We start from the raw sequence: 15,521 nt of genomic DNA, 5'->3' as shown, positions 1-15,521 counted from the left end.
ACAGGGTAATAAAAATCAGCCAAAGCAAACATCAGATAAACTTGTCAAGCAAGTGGAACGAAGCCTGCATGTTGCCATTGATGGTTTTGTAGTTGTTCCCTTTATATACTAACACTCAACTGGAAACAAGGGTTTGCTGTGTAAAGGAAGAGGGAGGCTAGAAAGGGGGGAATTATTCTTCTTAGATGTTTGACTTGCAGGTCCCAGGTTAGAGGGCTGTTATGGTTCCTGCCCGATTAAAGTTCCCAGACGAACTGCTGATAGCTCAGCCCTGGCACGAGGAAGCGTGTTGTGCCTGTCAGAGCGCTTGTGTAAGCGCAGATACCGCAGCGTCTCTTTCCAGTTTTAACAAAGCCCCATTGAGATGCGTAACGTGAATGCTTTTGTGGTGTACCAGTAGTTGTGGTTCAAGAAGGGCTGGAAAGTCTTTCAAAAGGCCAGGGAAATCCAGACATGGAAAAGGCACAATATGTATATTCTCAAGCCACTTCACCTCTCAAGTTCAAAGATGCTGTAAATAGGAGAATTTCTTCTTTTGTGGAAAATTGAAGAGAAATGCATTAAACTTTTACAGAACATGAGCTACATAGAAGGATTTTAAATCAGCAAGTTAAATTTAAAATCAAGTATTGTTTCTTCAAAGTCTTGGGAGAAGGTTGTGTGGCTTTTACAAAGTGATAGATGTAATAGCCACTGTGTTGTGCTGGTTCAAGCTCAAGTGATGCCCCACACTTAAGTCACTCTCTTTTGGACTCTCTACAGTGCTGGATTGCAGGAGTTGCTCTATGAATAGGGAAATTGGAAAGGAGGTGCAGAATGTGATCCTCATTCTGGCAAAGGGAGCAGACAGCTCTGTTGCCAGTGCTATCTGAGAACAAGGCAAAGAGGAAGAAGAGCCCCAGCATCACTTCCATTCCTCTGCCTTTGGTTGTTCTCATTCAGCTTGCCATTACAGCCTTTTGATGAAGCCTGTAATATCAGGCAATTCCAGAAAGAGCATTTGGATGTTGTTTAAAGGTGATCAGTGGGGTGGCCAGTCCTTTCGTGGGCAGCTCAACCAAGGCTCTTAAGGCAGTGCTCGACATACACTGTGGAAAGAGGTGGGTTTCCCTTATGTAGCACACTGGCATGTGGGACAATGACTTAATAAGAACAGCGTTGAGTGAAGAAATGCACAACAGTATAAAATATTTCAGCAGCTGATAGATAAGTGGCATGCCTGGTTTTGCCTGCCAGTCTGTCCGCAGTGGTGTGCAGGCGTGAGTTGAAGTCTTAACTGCATACCTGTCCTGCCCTGCCAGGGGGCACAGAGCTTCTAGGTATGAAATAGTGAACATATCCTTCATTGTTGTCACCTTCTATAACTTACTGGCAAGACATTTTCATCCCTGTGTGTCCCTGGTCCACACTAGTGTATTTCAGCAAACTCTTTCATGCAGTTCCAGGTCTCTCTGCTCAGCAGAAGCAGGGGAAAGGAGGGTAACAAGGTCATCAGCAAATGCACACCTGCCTGTCTGATGAACTGCAGCCAAAATCAAACCAAGTTTCAAGGCCCAGTCTACTGCAATGGAGACGTGCCCTGTAGCAGCCGGGCTGAGCACGATGTGCCTGAGATACTGCCAGTGAGAAGGAAGGAAGGCTGCTCTGTCCAATAATGTTTTTTCTTTCATTTTTGTTTTGCTGCCTAGTTGGCAGAGTTGCCGGAATGTAATTTAAATAACTGAAACTCCAGCTGTTGCAATGAAATTCTTTGAATTATGTGCCCAAAAAGAGAAAGATGGTATCTTGAGTTCAGATCAAGTGCTCTGGTATACTGAAATCACATAAGTGCCTGTAAATTAAACTCTTGTGTTTAATACTCCCTATTGTTTTCTTCTCATTCAACCTTTCTTTGAGGTTGTTTCCAGATCAGAGCTAAAACTGCTGTAACAGCAACTGTTTCCTGTGTACTTCCAGCCTGATCATTGTGAATGTAATTTAGATCTAAAGACTATGTTTCAAACCCATTATAAAGCTATTTAGGGAAGCTTGCCCTGTTGTAATATATATGTCAGAAGTCAGGTATGCATTTGTCAGGGAAGATGCTCTGATGTGGTAGTAACTGCAGTTGCCAGTGCATAAATTGATTTCTTAGGGTATGGATTTTTGCAGATAGTGACATGATGTTCTTTGTCGTCACTGCAGAAACTGGCAGCGTTGCCTGTAGCTAGCACGAGCTGATGTGTATCTGCTGCAGCAAACCACCTGAATCAGACAGAGTTCTGGCACACTGTAGCTTGTATTAAAGTCAGCCAAACCATCTTCTCTAACAGAGCTGGAGGAGAATCATGTTATAACATGACCCCAGCTGTAGTTAACCAACTCGTGTATGTGAGTATTTAGTCTCTTTGAGTTGTCAAGAGTTAACCCCCAGCCAGATTGGCATCGGCTGTGCTGAATCAGGACAGCTAATGGTAGCCATGTCTTCTGGAAACTGCATCATCTGGGCTTCCTGGAAGAGGAGGATGAGGATGGAACTATTGCTAGATGCAGATGCTGAAATTACCGCTATTGATACTGCAGAAATATTCAATTCAGTGAACATCTGTGTTTCATATTTGACCGGCACAGGATGGTATATTCGTATCACATGAGATTGATGAAGTGTTTTCCAATCCATTAGTAACTATGGTAGATGCTAAATAGATTCTGCTAAACATCTTAAACTCACCAAGCTTGCAAGACTGCACCCAGCAAGGGTGTGAGATCTGCGCACTCAGACAAGTATGATTGCTCCAGTTACTTTACACTGGTTAGTCTGACAGCAGCAACAAACAAAACACTGGCACTTGGATAGGAGTCTGTTAATTCTTAAAGGGTAGGAATGTGCTTCATGCCGGGCAGTGTGGATTGTGGAGACAACAAAAGATTTGTCACATGCTTTTGATGGTAACATATGCTCATTTGATATGGTAACATTTGCCCCATTCCCTTTATTTTAAACAGGAGTCCAACACAGGGTCAGCAACTCACAGACTGATGGATTAAGCAACTGTCCTACTGAAGCAGCCATGGCCACTGTGCGGCCATTCAATGAAAATGTTATTTTTCTGCAAAGATCTGTAGCTGTCACAGTTTAATATTTTCACTGATTATCTCCACCTAGTGATTGGAATAAGAAGTGAATGGGACACTGAAAAGATCCCTTAATAACTAATTTCAGCAGTTTAGAACTAATCTTAGTAGACTGTAAAATCTCTTTTCGTGGATATAAAAATAGCTTGTGGGGCAAGCCAAGATATGAAATCAAAAGACAATTTTCCTGAAGTTTATTCATCATTATTGTACAGAGAGCTTAAGAGACTCTCAAAGGGCATCTCTGGATTGTGGCTTTAGTTGTGGACTGGAAATGGGGCAGTAACTTCTTGAAATGAAGATATAATGGCACTCTTTAAAGGGAAGCTTAAAAAGGGAACGGTTTCATTTTCCATGAGCACATATTGTTTAGAAAGCCTGATTCAGAATGTATTAGAATGGCATGAAAAAAAATGAAAACAGTGTCAGAAAATTCTAATACCATACTTATAGCCAAGTAACAGCTTTTTTATTACGGTTTTATTTATACCAGGCTATGTGCATATGTGGATATTTCCTGGTGTTTTAGAATTGAGAATAAATTTTTTGCTGTTCCTAATCCACTTCTAAGAAACTTTATTTCACCAGTCTTCTGCAGATTTCCTGCAGATGCCACTGTAGATGTAATATAGGTAATTTCACCAAAGTTTCTATGAGTTAATAAAGATTTACTGTAGTTCCCGTACCGAGATTTCTGAAGTTTTAGTTTGTAACATAAAAATTAGTGTGTTTCAATGTGTAATTTAATTACCAGGGGAATAATTTATACATTAACACTTACGGTATGCAAAGGAACAAAATTTACCCACATTTTTAGTCAACACTCTAGTTCAGAATCTCCATTAACAACCACATGGGTCATCAATGCTTAAGATGTTGTCTGAGACGTGTTTTTGATTGCTTGTATTTCAGGGCCAGTTTTGTGATTACTGCAATGCTGCTGATCCCAGCAAAGCTCACCCGATAACCAATGCCATTGATGGCACTGAGCGCTGGTGGCAGAGCCCCCCTCTCTCCATGGGCTTGAAGTACAACGAAGTCAATGTCACCTTAGATCTGGGGCAGGTAAGTGCCTGAGCTGTGTATGGGCTGAGGTGGGGATCATTTCTTGTGTTTGTGCCCATGCTTTGCAGTTGGGAGAGACTTTTGGGTTGATGATTTTTACTTCCTGACATCACAGCTTTTTTGTCTGGTCTATGTTCTGTACTTTTTTACCAAGTTGACTGTATACTGTTTAAAGTGATTATTTTCCTTTAGGAATTTTGATGATGAGGGTTCTTGCCACTGGGATCACACAGATGTAGTGATGGTGTACTTTCTTGCACAGACACTGTAACTCATTAATTTGAAGTGACGTGGGGGGACCTCTTAGTTGAAACTCAAGCTCTGCCTTCTGTTTAATATTCCCCTTTTCCATGAGCTCAGAGAGAGAGAGAGGCTTCATGATCTCTGTGCATGCACACATTTTGAGAATAATGTTTGGAGTCTGCTTTTTGCCTCAGGGCCCTTCTGGTTTCTCTGTCATCCAGCAAGATCTTCAAGATAGACAGAAAAATACTGATAAGGTGGTCTAAAAGGGACGAGACAGTAAAACCAGTGTAATACGAGTCAGTAATGAGACAGTAACAAGAACACCCATATTTCCCCTGCAAGTGATAGGCAAGCTAAGAGGAAAAGCCTCTGTATCTGTTTTCTAAGTCACAGGGATGGATTCTCAGCTGCCATAATTCACTGCTGATCCAGTGAAGTTAGTTACACTGTACAAGTTCACACCACATCAGATGTGTGGGCTTGCAAAACATATGTATACACATGCATATATATTTTGGACTGCAGTAATCATTTATTGACTGATTATACAGGACAGGAGTTTTTGAGTAGACCTTCAATTAGCAAGGTGGGGGATAACTAAGAAAGTATTTCTCTGTGAGGCTTAGCTGCCATTTTGCTGGGGATTCAGATGCAAATTATTTTACATCTTGTCTTAATGTGGTGTTCTAATGCTCTTGTTCCTCCCATGTCTGGAATGGTTCTCATTTTCAGGATATCTTTATTCAGTGTTTCTGTGTCCAGTAGAGCTGCAGTACAGAAAGGCCATGCTAAACTTCTTTTCCTGCTGTGCAATTTTTGCCTTCTTTGGAGGACCTACCGACAGACACAGTATTTTTTATGTGCTGAGTAAACTTCTTAGAAACTTCTTTCCTTGAGAGGAGGGATATGAACTAAGTGTCCTCTTTTCATGGACACCATCAGCTATGTTTTAAGATACCTGTAGTGGTAAAAGGATTTCTTAGAGCAAGGTGGCATGTTTCTCGTTACTCTGGTACTGCTTGGAAAGGTGACTCTGAATCCTCTTTCTTGGAAATGAAGGTAATCCAAGACAAAGGTGAAAATTATTACTCCATGTCCTGTGATCAGGAATGAATCATTTTAGCTGGTGGATGGATGAGGGTTTGGTAAGATTAATATGATTTTTTTTCCCACTTCACAGACATTATCTCATATCTGCTTTCATCCAGTTAAACCTTAACCTCAGGATTGGTTTGAACTTGAGATTCACTTTTAACACATACTTAGTATTTTCACTCCCAAATTCATACCATAGCACACAGTATTAATAATGGAGAACATTAAGTATGTAACAGAGTGAGTCTACTCAAGTGAACAGGTAAGCACTGAGACCCCAATTCACATTACCTTGTGGTCCTAAATATTAAGAGCTTGGTGTGTCTTAATGATGCAGACTTTCTTAGTAGTTGACAGAGACAATTTTCCAGAGTGCAATTCCCCCTCAGCTTAGCTGAGATGAATGTTGTGGGTTTTAAGGAAAAAATAAATCTTCTTAACATTAGATGTGTATTTAAATCCAGAACCACATATCGTAGTATTGAAAAGATAACAGGGATGTAGTTTTTGTCACTAATTATTTGTCCTTGTTTTGTTTTGTTGTTTTGTTTCTTTTTAATACAAGGCACTTTTTTCTGCAAACAAAAAATGGAAAAGTTTTTGGGTGTGCAGAACGTGACAAAGAGTAAGGTACAAATGCGTGCAGGGAAGCAATGACTGAGTGTAAGCTGGTCATCAAGTATCCACAATTAGAGGAAGCAGGACACAGTGCGAAGTCAAAAGCTTTTCATTTTCTGCATTCCTGCCATTATATCTTTATCACTGAGAGCAGAGTCCCAGCGGAGCCTCTTACCATGATCTCACGACAATATTTAATTGAATAGTTGCACCACGATGGAAGTTTTAGTGCTCACTACAGTGGAGTTGGAACAGAACACCCACCTGGTGCTGATTCTGTTTCACAAGGGCTTGGGTGATTTTGAAAGTCAAATTCCTTCAGGCTGTTAAAACTGTTTGCAAGAAGAATGCTCATATTGCAGTATTTCATTATATGAGAAAAAGCAAAAACCTTAAAGCAAAACCCCTGCTTTACTTCCCTTTCTGACATTCTGTGCTATAGTTACATTTCTAATCAATCACAGCCCTTCCAAGTAACCATTATAATGTTTATCCCCGAGGCAGTCTCTCCATTCTGTTAACATACCTGCTTACACTGTGGCTTTTCCTGACTTGTTTGAAATATTTGGATCAAATGAAATCTCGGTTATTCCTCTAATTGGTTATGTTTTTCCCAATGTAGTTTTCAACATATTTTAAACTTCTGAATCCAGAATGTTTGACTGAATTTCATTGCCCTTCCCCTGACTCTTTGCATTGCCTAATTTCAGCAGGTGTGTCCTCATCTTTGGCTTGCTTAGTGCTCAGCAAATGTTACTGTAACACTCCCCCAGGTATTTTTCTGAACTCTCTCTTCAGAAAAAATGAAAGTTCAGGGTAGTATGATGGCATATGATGAAAAAGAAATGTCCAACTACAAAAAGTAGTTCAAGGGAGTGTAGCCCATATATTTTATTGCTGCTTTAATTATGTATATATATTTTTTTTTTGCTGTGCTTTTTGGCAATAATATAGTGCTGAAAGGCTCAGACTCAGTGAATTTTTGTTCACTAATATGTTGAGTAGTTTTTATGTAGTGATATTATTAATCACTGTTGTAAATCAAAGGTACACAGTGGAATGTAATGTCCAAATTAGTTCTATTGTTAGGGAGGGAGGGCCACTCAACCATTAATTTAAGTGGTGTGGCCTGTGGAGGACTTCATGCTTTTATATTTTCTACCAGTTAAAGCATATAAGCATTTTGTAAATAGCCTCACAGTTTGGCAAATCTTCTGAGTTGCTTTTTTTATGGTAGAGGTCTAATTTTTATATTTGGTAGCAATCCTTTGATTTACAAACAACATTTGTTTGAAATATTAATCAGCTTTGGCTAATTGTTGAGAACTAAAACCAATTGTTCTTAAGTTACAAAAGATAGACATGATAACTTAAGATGTTTCTGAAGTTACAGTTTAATTTAAGTGTCATTCTGTAAAATATAAAGTGTCCCATGCTCACTTCTTCTTTAGGGAGAAACTCTCAAGGTGGTGGGAGATTTATCAGAAACTGCATTGAACTGGGCTTCCAAAAATAGTCATTGCACTCATTGTGCTTGGCTTTTGAAGACTTTGTATTATCACTGACCCTGAAAACAGACCCAGCTCTAGCATGAAGTTGCATAACCTCTATAATTAAACGCTGGGAAATCCTACAGATTAGGACAAGAGAACCACTGCATGGGGCTTCTGCAGTGCCACAGAGCTGTACCTGCAGTGAGACAAAGCCCTTCCTCTGGAACCCCTTTGCAGCTCTGAATCCACAGCAGCACCAAGCCCTGCTCTGCTGTTTCGATTCACACGGGGGAGAAAAGGGGCTCTTAAGTCTGGGGAAGGTGCAATATGACAAAAATGTTGATGCTAACGGCAGAGAAGTGTTCCTTTGTGTTCCTCTGGTTCTGAGTATTTTTGTTTGTTTAGGAAGCTGATTTGGGATCATGCCACAGAGCAGTATCCTTTGAAGTTGTGATTTTTGGCTCATTTCACAGGAAAGTGCATCTAGTTGTAAACTCTAGAGTAACACAACAACTTCAGCTGATGAAGTAGCACCTGTGTGATAGAAGCTTCCAAAAGTTGTGTCAGGTGATACATGTTTCATTTATTCTTAGGTCACACTACAAGCAACTCATTCAGAGTTGAGCTACCAGGCTTAATAAGGGAAATACCTTAAAATACATTATTTCTTGCTCATATGTTTTCCTTTAAGTTGTAGTCAATGTATTGTATTTTTTAAAATTTTAATTAAAGACTTTTTCATGGCTCAGCATTTCTTTCTTGTGTTTGCATTAGTAATTGCATGTCATTGGTTTTAAAGTGCATCTCTAATACTAATTTGATGTTATTCATCAATATACAGGAGAGAACCTCGCAAGTCTTGTTCTCCTTTACTTTTCTGATTCTGTCTTCCTCTGGCTCTTCCTTAGCCCCTCTTTAGGAAGGTCTTGGTTCCCACTCATTGATCTCACTTCCCTCCCTTCACGTCTGTACTTCTGCTTCCCCCATCTTCCTTTCCATGCTCATTCCTACATGTTACTTTAATTTTGTGATACGTTGTTCTAAATACCTCAGTTTCAACCCAGTGTAGTAAAAGCAGAACCTCTGCCGGTTGCCTCTAATCCTTTGCATTTCCCTGGGTTTCTTCCCAGTGCTGACAGTCCTATTGTGTTCCTTCTACTTTGGACTGCAGCCCTCATAAGGAGACATTTTTCTTCTGGACAACTGAGGGCTGAATGGTACAAACCCTTTCCCATATCAATAGCTTCAGTGTTCTGTGAAGAAATAGGCCATATGTAAGAAATAATTATAAGAATTGAGTCGGTCTTTGTCCAGACCTAATGGAAAAGTGGCTGCATGAGAGAATTCAGGAAAATGACCAAGACTCATTGATGTAGCTGCCTGCAGCCTTGGCAAAAAGACCAAAGACTGGTTAAATGTGGAGAATGGACTGCCCTTTCATTTCTGGATGCAGTTCTTCCTTCCAAAGTACTGCCTCTGCTATGTAGGGAGAGCTTCTCCCTTCTGGTCCTGCCATCAGGTGGGACAAAAAAAGATCTCCAGACATGTCTATGAGGGCTATTCGCAGGCACTCACCTAACTAAATATGTTTTTCAGCATCAGTGGCTGCCTTAAAGGAAAGCATAATGTGAATATACCATGGACAGGGATAACTGAGCAACACTGAAAATACAGTGCTTATTCCTGGTTTATTCCTGCACCCTGGACTGGGAAGCTAGAACACAAGGATTGACTTCAGCATGCTGTGCAGTGGGAGTCTCTGCAGACAGTGTCACTGTTTATGCAGTGTAATCATTGCTGTGTGAATGGAACACACTCAGGAGGTCTGATGCTACCCACTCATGATTTTCTCTGCACGTCTGCTACAGCTGTTTTTCCACATACCCAGAAGACTAGCTGGCAACTCCAGAAATGCCGGCTCAGCTCTCCCTAGTTGGCATTTTTTGTATTACCGTTTATGTTACAAAATACATTGTTGGGAATAGTCAAATACTGACTGTCAGGAGTGCTTTATACAGTTCCTTGATCTGACAGAGTGCCTCAGGTCCTACTGGGATGTTTGAATAAAAGGGCTGCTTCTCTCTTTGCAGCATCAAGAAATCAGTGCCTTTAATTTTAGCCAGAGTATGCAGGATTTTTATTTCATTTGAGCAGATAGATGCTTTTGTGGCTCAGTCTCTGAGGGGAAACAGTGTTCAAGACCTTAAGGCTTCATTACGCCAAGAAACCAGTGGGCATGCTCACGTCAACCCTATGCAGTCAGTGGCACTAAGATGTGTTCTGGAGCAGGTGCTAAGCACAGTTCACACTCCTTGAATCCCTCTGCTGCACCAACCTCCCTTTGAAAAGTTTAATTTGTGTACTGAATCATATCAGATTTCTGTATCTTCTGAGCGATTTGCAACAACAACCACATTATTCAAGATAATCAAAGAAACCTAAACCAACAACCATACCATACCGAGGGAAGGTTTTTTTGGTGGTGCAGCTGCATCTACCAATAACAGTCTGAGGAAATTTCACCCTGCTGGAAACAGATTCAAATTACGTGAGGGAAAGATTGCTGTGGTATCTACAGAATGCCTCAGATAGATGGTCTACCTGGATTTAGTTGGCTTCTTGCTACTACCACATTCCAAAACTTTTTAAACTTCATGAGCCAAAAAGGAAGAACAATCTTTTGCTACGGAAGCAGCAGACACAACATCATGATTGTTTGGAACATAGTGTGTTTTTTTCTTTTGTGCTAGTTTATATCTGGCACTCATCTAACAAGTAATTTCAGAGTTCTAGTGTTCTGGTTTGATTTTATGGTGTCAGGAATGAAGGAAAATCTGCTATACCTTTATATATGCATGCTAACTTTTATCCATTCTTCATGCTTTCTAGCATCAAAAAAATCTTGGAAATTTCTCTATGGAAAGAGTTGCTTAAACTTTTAAGGAGAAAATAAGGAAAATATCTTAAACTAATATTACTGAGAATTTTAGCATTCTCATGAGAATGCAATGGGCAACAGGAAGTTTTCTTTCTGTTGGTTTAAAATAAGTAGTGTGCATGGTGTTAGAGATGATGAATATTGTATCATTAACAATAACGGTACAGTGTAGCTCTCAATCAATTTAAATGACCTTTTAATATCATCTTAAGTTCACCTGGAAGAGCTTTTATAGAAATCTCTCTCTTTATAATGTAATATTGTTAGTGCATAACACTGAATTTTAATTTTCATTCTCAGATGAGGGAGGGCATTTTGTTCATTCTTCTGGATGATTTTTAAAAACTTTTTCTGGATTTTTGTGAATCTTTAAGGCCATTGGCTGCTAGAAAATTTTAAATCTAAGTGAACAGGAAAAAGATCACATCAATGTGGAATTGATTAAATTCCAGCTGTTGATAATCAATCAATCCAGCTGTGGTGCTGGATTACACCAGGACATGGCGTTCGACTCTTACAATAATACATCCTCTTTCAAGCATGCATTTCCAGCGTGCATTGTTTCCATTACTGAAAACAGAATGCTGTTTCCACCTTTAAATACAGTTCTTTACTCATACAAGGAAATGGTCAGAATTTTGATTAAGTCATATCTGTGGGATTTCTTGTGAAATTTTTTTTACTATTATATAATTATACCAAAATGCTTACTTACAGTTTTAGCAATCCTTTTGAGAGATGCTTTTTTAATGAAACAAATTTGGCTTAAAAGCAACAAAATAAACATTTTTTCACATATTAAGGCACCTTTTTTTTTTTTTTTTCCTCAGAATTAAATGGCTGAAGGAAAACATTGCTTTGAGTTTAGTCTGCCTTTTTTTCAGGGTAGGTCTTAGGTCAGATTAAGATTTAAAGTAGTGAAATGCCAGCTTAGAATATGTGATTAAAATTGGCTTTAATGGTTGCTTTTCTTTGTCTTATGTCAGCAAGGTTATTCTTTTATCTTCAGATGGGATTTATTTACTAAGCCAAGGATTGTTTTTCTTCTGTTGCTGTCTCATGCGATCTGGAGAGTGACCATTCACCAACTTGGTCAGTATTCAATCTTAGTGGAAGTTGTTCAAGTGCCGTTCTACATTCTTGATCCAGGCCAAAAGCAAATCACAGGCACTCATGTGAAGCAGGACAGATGGCAGGCTTGGTGACTATGTTTTGGTGATATCTTGTCATTAACTAACTCTAATTTAATCTTTATCAGACCTGTTCCTTTTCCCTTTCTGAGTATGGCTGTACAAACCTGAGCAGTATTTCAAACTTGAGAGATGTAAGGAGAGCGTCATGTGAATAGAAGGTTTTCATATACAATAGTACCGTGAAGTTGCCATTTTTTTTTCCCCCTTCCATTTTTTATTTGCATGGAAATATGCAAGGAGTGGTGCTGGGTGGCAGTTCTTTAGGCATTGGCAGACTTGCAGACTTCTTGATAAATACACATTTTTAAGAGTAGGTATAAGGTCATTGTTGTAATCACTCCACAATGTGACTCACTACAAGCAGTGGAGCCCTGGAAAAGGCAGGACATTGTCTCTATGCTTCCTTTATTTCCTCTTGAGCTTTCTAAACTGCTTGTCTTGATTAAAGCTGTATCAGTCAACACACGGAGTGTTACCAGCATTTGCTAAACATGCATGTCAAGATAGGACTTCCAAGGATCTTAACTCATAGGGGAAGGAAATATATTATTGTTGCCTGCCAGTGCAAACCTGTTTTGAACAGGTAAATGCCCCTTGAGAGATTCAGCTGAGCAAAAGTACATGAAGTACTTTTTTTTCTGGGAGGGGGGGAGTTTCAGAGCTATTATGCTTTCCTAGAAGGATACTAATCTTTGCACTGAGTGACCATGGCAGATGACATGTAATGTCTGCGTGGCAAATGTCTCTACTCTGAAACTTGACAGTGAGGTAGCAGAAGTTACTCAGACAAAAAGTATCAGAAACGCAGTAAAAGCAAATCTTGCCTCTGTCCCCAAAGTATTCACCTGTTTCTGACAATGGCTAAAACCAGACTTTCCATCAGCAATTTGAGGGCATTTGACTCCACCTGTGCAGTTGTAGGGCATAGGTTTGGGGTTTGCCATGGCTCTGTCAACAAAACGACTGCCACTTGCTGTGCTCAATATTGTTGTTTAGTAAGCAATTTTTCCTATGGAGATAATGTCTGTTTGCTGAGGTACCTAATTTAGTACCTCTGGAGGTGAAGCTGGTGCTTGTCAGGCTGTGTTAAATAGCAGGGTAAATTTCAACACTAACAGAAAAGTTTGGTTATTTTCCTCCTGGTTCTCTCTGCACTGACTAAGTCAGCAACACTCAGCAAAGCAAAAGTTTCTGAAATAGGTTTCAAGGTACTGTGGTGCTTTGGTGTAGGCTTGTTCTGGAGAGTAGTTGTACATGCTACATTAAATTAATGTGTAACAAAAAAAGTTCCTTTTTTTTTTTTTCTGAGATGTGAGGTGTATCATGAGAACATGCTCCATTAAGTCTCTGAGTTCCTCTCATTTTTCCATGAGAAGGTTTTACTTTCTACTGTGAATACAGTATACAGATATTCAGAAGCTGATGTCTGAAACAGATACGTGAGCATGGAGGCTGCATGTAGCCATGGGATTGTCATGTGCAGAGCTGGTTAGGGACAAATGTTTTCAGGTATCTGTTTCGCTGCAATATTCACCATTTGCATCTGCCTCTTCGTGGTGGTCCCAGCTGGTGTGACAGCTATTGAATTGTTCCTAGCTGACAGCTGAATGGGCCAGGCATGCCAAAAGATGCTGCTCCCAGTTCGTGGTTGAGAGCTTGTATGCACTTGTGGTTTGGAGTCTAATAAACTTTGCAAAGTATTAGCTTCAGGGTTATGACGTTTATGAGGTATGAGCAAAGATAAACTGTTAGGGTGTATTTGATGTGGGGGCTCTGGTAGCAGTCACTTGACAAACTGCTGACTGCAGTTTCCCCCATCAAAGTAATGATCTCCTGCCAGCAGATGATTCTCAATGGAGGTTGTTGAGGGGGAAATTCCAGTGCAGCTTTACTTGAGTATTGAGTGTACCTCAGTATTGGTTCACTGTTATTGACAGCTCCATCCATGTCATGGTTTAATTTTTAAATGGCCTTTAGAAGCAATCTGTGTTTAGCTTTTTGTGTAAAGGTAATTTTTATTGATGTTCTGATTTTTATGACTGTCCCAAGAGGCTTACAGTAAAACTTCCTGTCTTGTAAGATCCATTTCTTCTCTGGCATTTGGGAGCTCTCTGTGTGATACACAATGAGCACCTATAAAGAAGTCAGATGAAACTCTTGGCCTTGGGAGCCTTGAGCTGATGGAGCTCTTTGAGCTGTCTCCGACACTGGATTAGCTACCAGTTACAAAAATCTCTCCTGTGCTATTTGATACCCAAAAACTCTGGGGTGGCTTGCTTCCATTGCTTGGAAAGTCTGTCAAGTGGCAAATTCACCTGGAAATAATCTTAAAATGAGGGAGCAGGTGGCTGAGATTATTATCAACTAAAGGAGCCCCAGTGTAAAGGGTATTTGCGTTTTCTCTTGCATGATTTTGATATTCCATAGTCACAAGCACAATTATGTGATTGGGATGCATCACAAATGTACCCGGGTGCTGTAAAAGCAGCTTAGTTGGGTGATACAACTTTTCCAGGTTGAGTACTGTACCCTTAACACACCCAAGCAATCAGTCAGCTGCACAACAGATCTGCTCCAAAATGTAGGAGATGGCATTTAACACAGTCCTCGTGCAGATGTCTGCATGTTCTTGAACACATTGACAGGTGAAGTAGCCAGCTGAGAATCTGGCCTCTTATTTTAATGGGAATGAAACTGCAGAGAGTAACCTTCTCCCTGTACACTAAAAAAAAGTGTTTATTTATATATTTGCCTTACTTTTATTATTGTTGTGCTTTTATAGAGCTAAAAAAAAAGCTCCTGACAAGATCTGTGTGTATTCTGTTACCAGCTCTTCCATGTTGCCTATATCCTTATCAAGTTTGCAAATTCTCCTCGTCCAGATCTCTGGGTCTTGGAAAGATCGGTGGACTTTGGAAAAACTTATACTCCCTGGCAATATTTTGCATGTAAGTATCAATCCTTGTGTCACTGGTATTTTGAGGACAGGTTTCTTTCATCATTTCTTCGGTAGCAGCAAAATCAAAGCATGGAACTTGCTGTAGATTTCACCTGCAAGAGAAGACAGTGAATGTTAAATATGTTTATCTTTTCTTACTTATTTGTGATGAATTAGTGGTAGGAGTGTATGAGTATGGTATTTTGAAAGTGTAATGAGTATTTTTCACTTTCCTAGAAATTTATGTGTTTTTTGTTTCTCTTGTTTTTTTGGGGTATGTCAGAACTTCAGTGTCCTTCATCCCTTGGGACCCTGGAGCTTCTTGCAAAGATCAAAGTGAAATAAAACTGCAAAATCTTGGAGTTTCTATATAGCTTTTCTTTTCTGGTGATGTCAGGAGAAATACTGTGCCATGTCTTGCCAGGCACCACTGAATTGCTTAGGAAGAGAGATTATTGTTTTGAGGATTGTCTGTTACTCTGTGCTGAGTGACACAATCACTGTTTATTACTCTGTTGTGGGGAGAATTTACATGAAAGCACAGGGGATACTTCTCTGTTAATTTAATTAGAACAATAGGGCCTACTTTATATAAAATTAATTTTGTTCTTGCTTGAACAGACTCAAAAGCAGATTGCTTGAATCACTTTGGAAAGGAAGCAAATCTTCCCGTGAGGAGAGACAGCGATGTCCTGTGCACCACTGAGTACTCTCGCATTCTGCCTCTTGAAAATGGAGAGGTAGGTGCTTTCAGGAAAGTCCTGTGTGATGCTGGAAGCAAACATCATTGGTTTCAGCACTTTGTTGGAAGTAATTTTTTT

General features: G+C 39.8%; 1 protein-coding gene across 4 annotated transcripts in view; it reads left to right on the top strand.

Annotated features, from left to right (window-relative positions):
• The first annotated feature begins 4,065 nt into the window (after window positions 1-4,065).
• The window catches only part of LAMA3 (laminin subunit alpha 3), a 100,627-nt gene continuing 89,171 nt past the window's right edge, over window positions 4,066-15,521 (top strand). For all 4 annotated transcript variants that reach the window (XM_040074879.1, XM_040074868.1, XM_040074856.1 and 1 more), the window contains exons 1-3: window positions 4,066-4,179; window positions 14,593-14,710; window positions 15,322-15,440. In XM_040074879.1, the coding sequence (XP_039930813.1) occupies window positions 4,132-4,179; window positions 14,593-14,710; window positions 15,322-15,440 (285 nt within the window). In that variant the 5' untranslated portion in view covers window positions 4,066-4,131. The remainder of the gene's footprint in view (window positions 4,180-14,592; window positions 14,711-15,321; window positions 15,441-15,521) is intronic.

This window comes from Hirundo rustica, chromosome 1, assembly GCF_015227805.2.
Source record: "Hirundo rustica isolate bHirRus1 chromosome 1, bHirRus1.pri.v3, whole genome shotgun sequence".
NCBI lineage: Eukaryota > Metazoa > Chordata > Aves > Passeriformes > Hirundinidae > Hirundo > Hirundo rustica.
The sequence above is the reverse complement of the archived record's forward strand: the minus strand, read 5'-3'. Positions and strand labels throughout refer to the sequence as shown.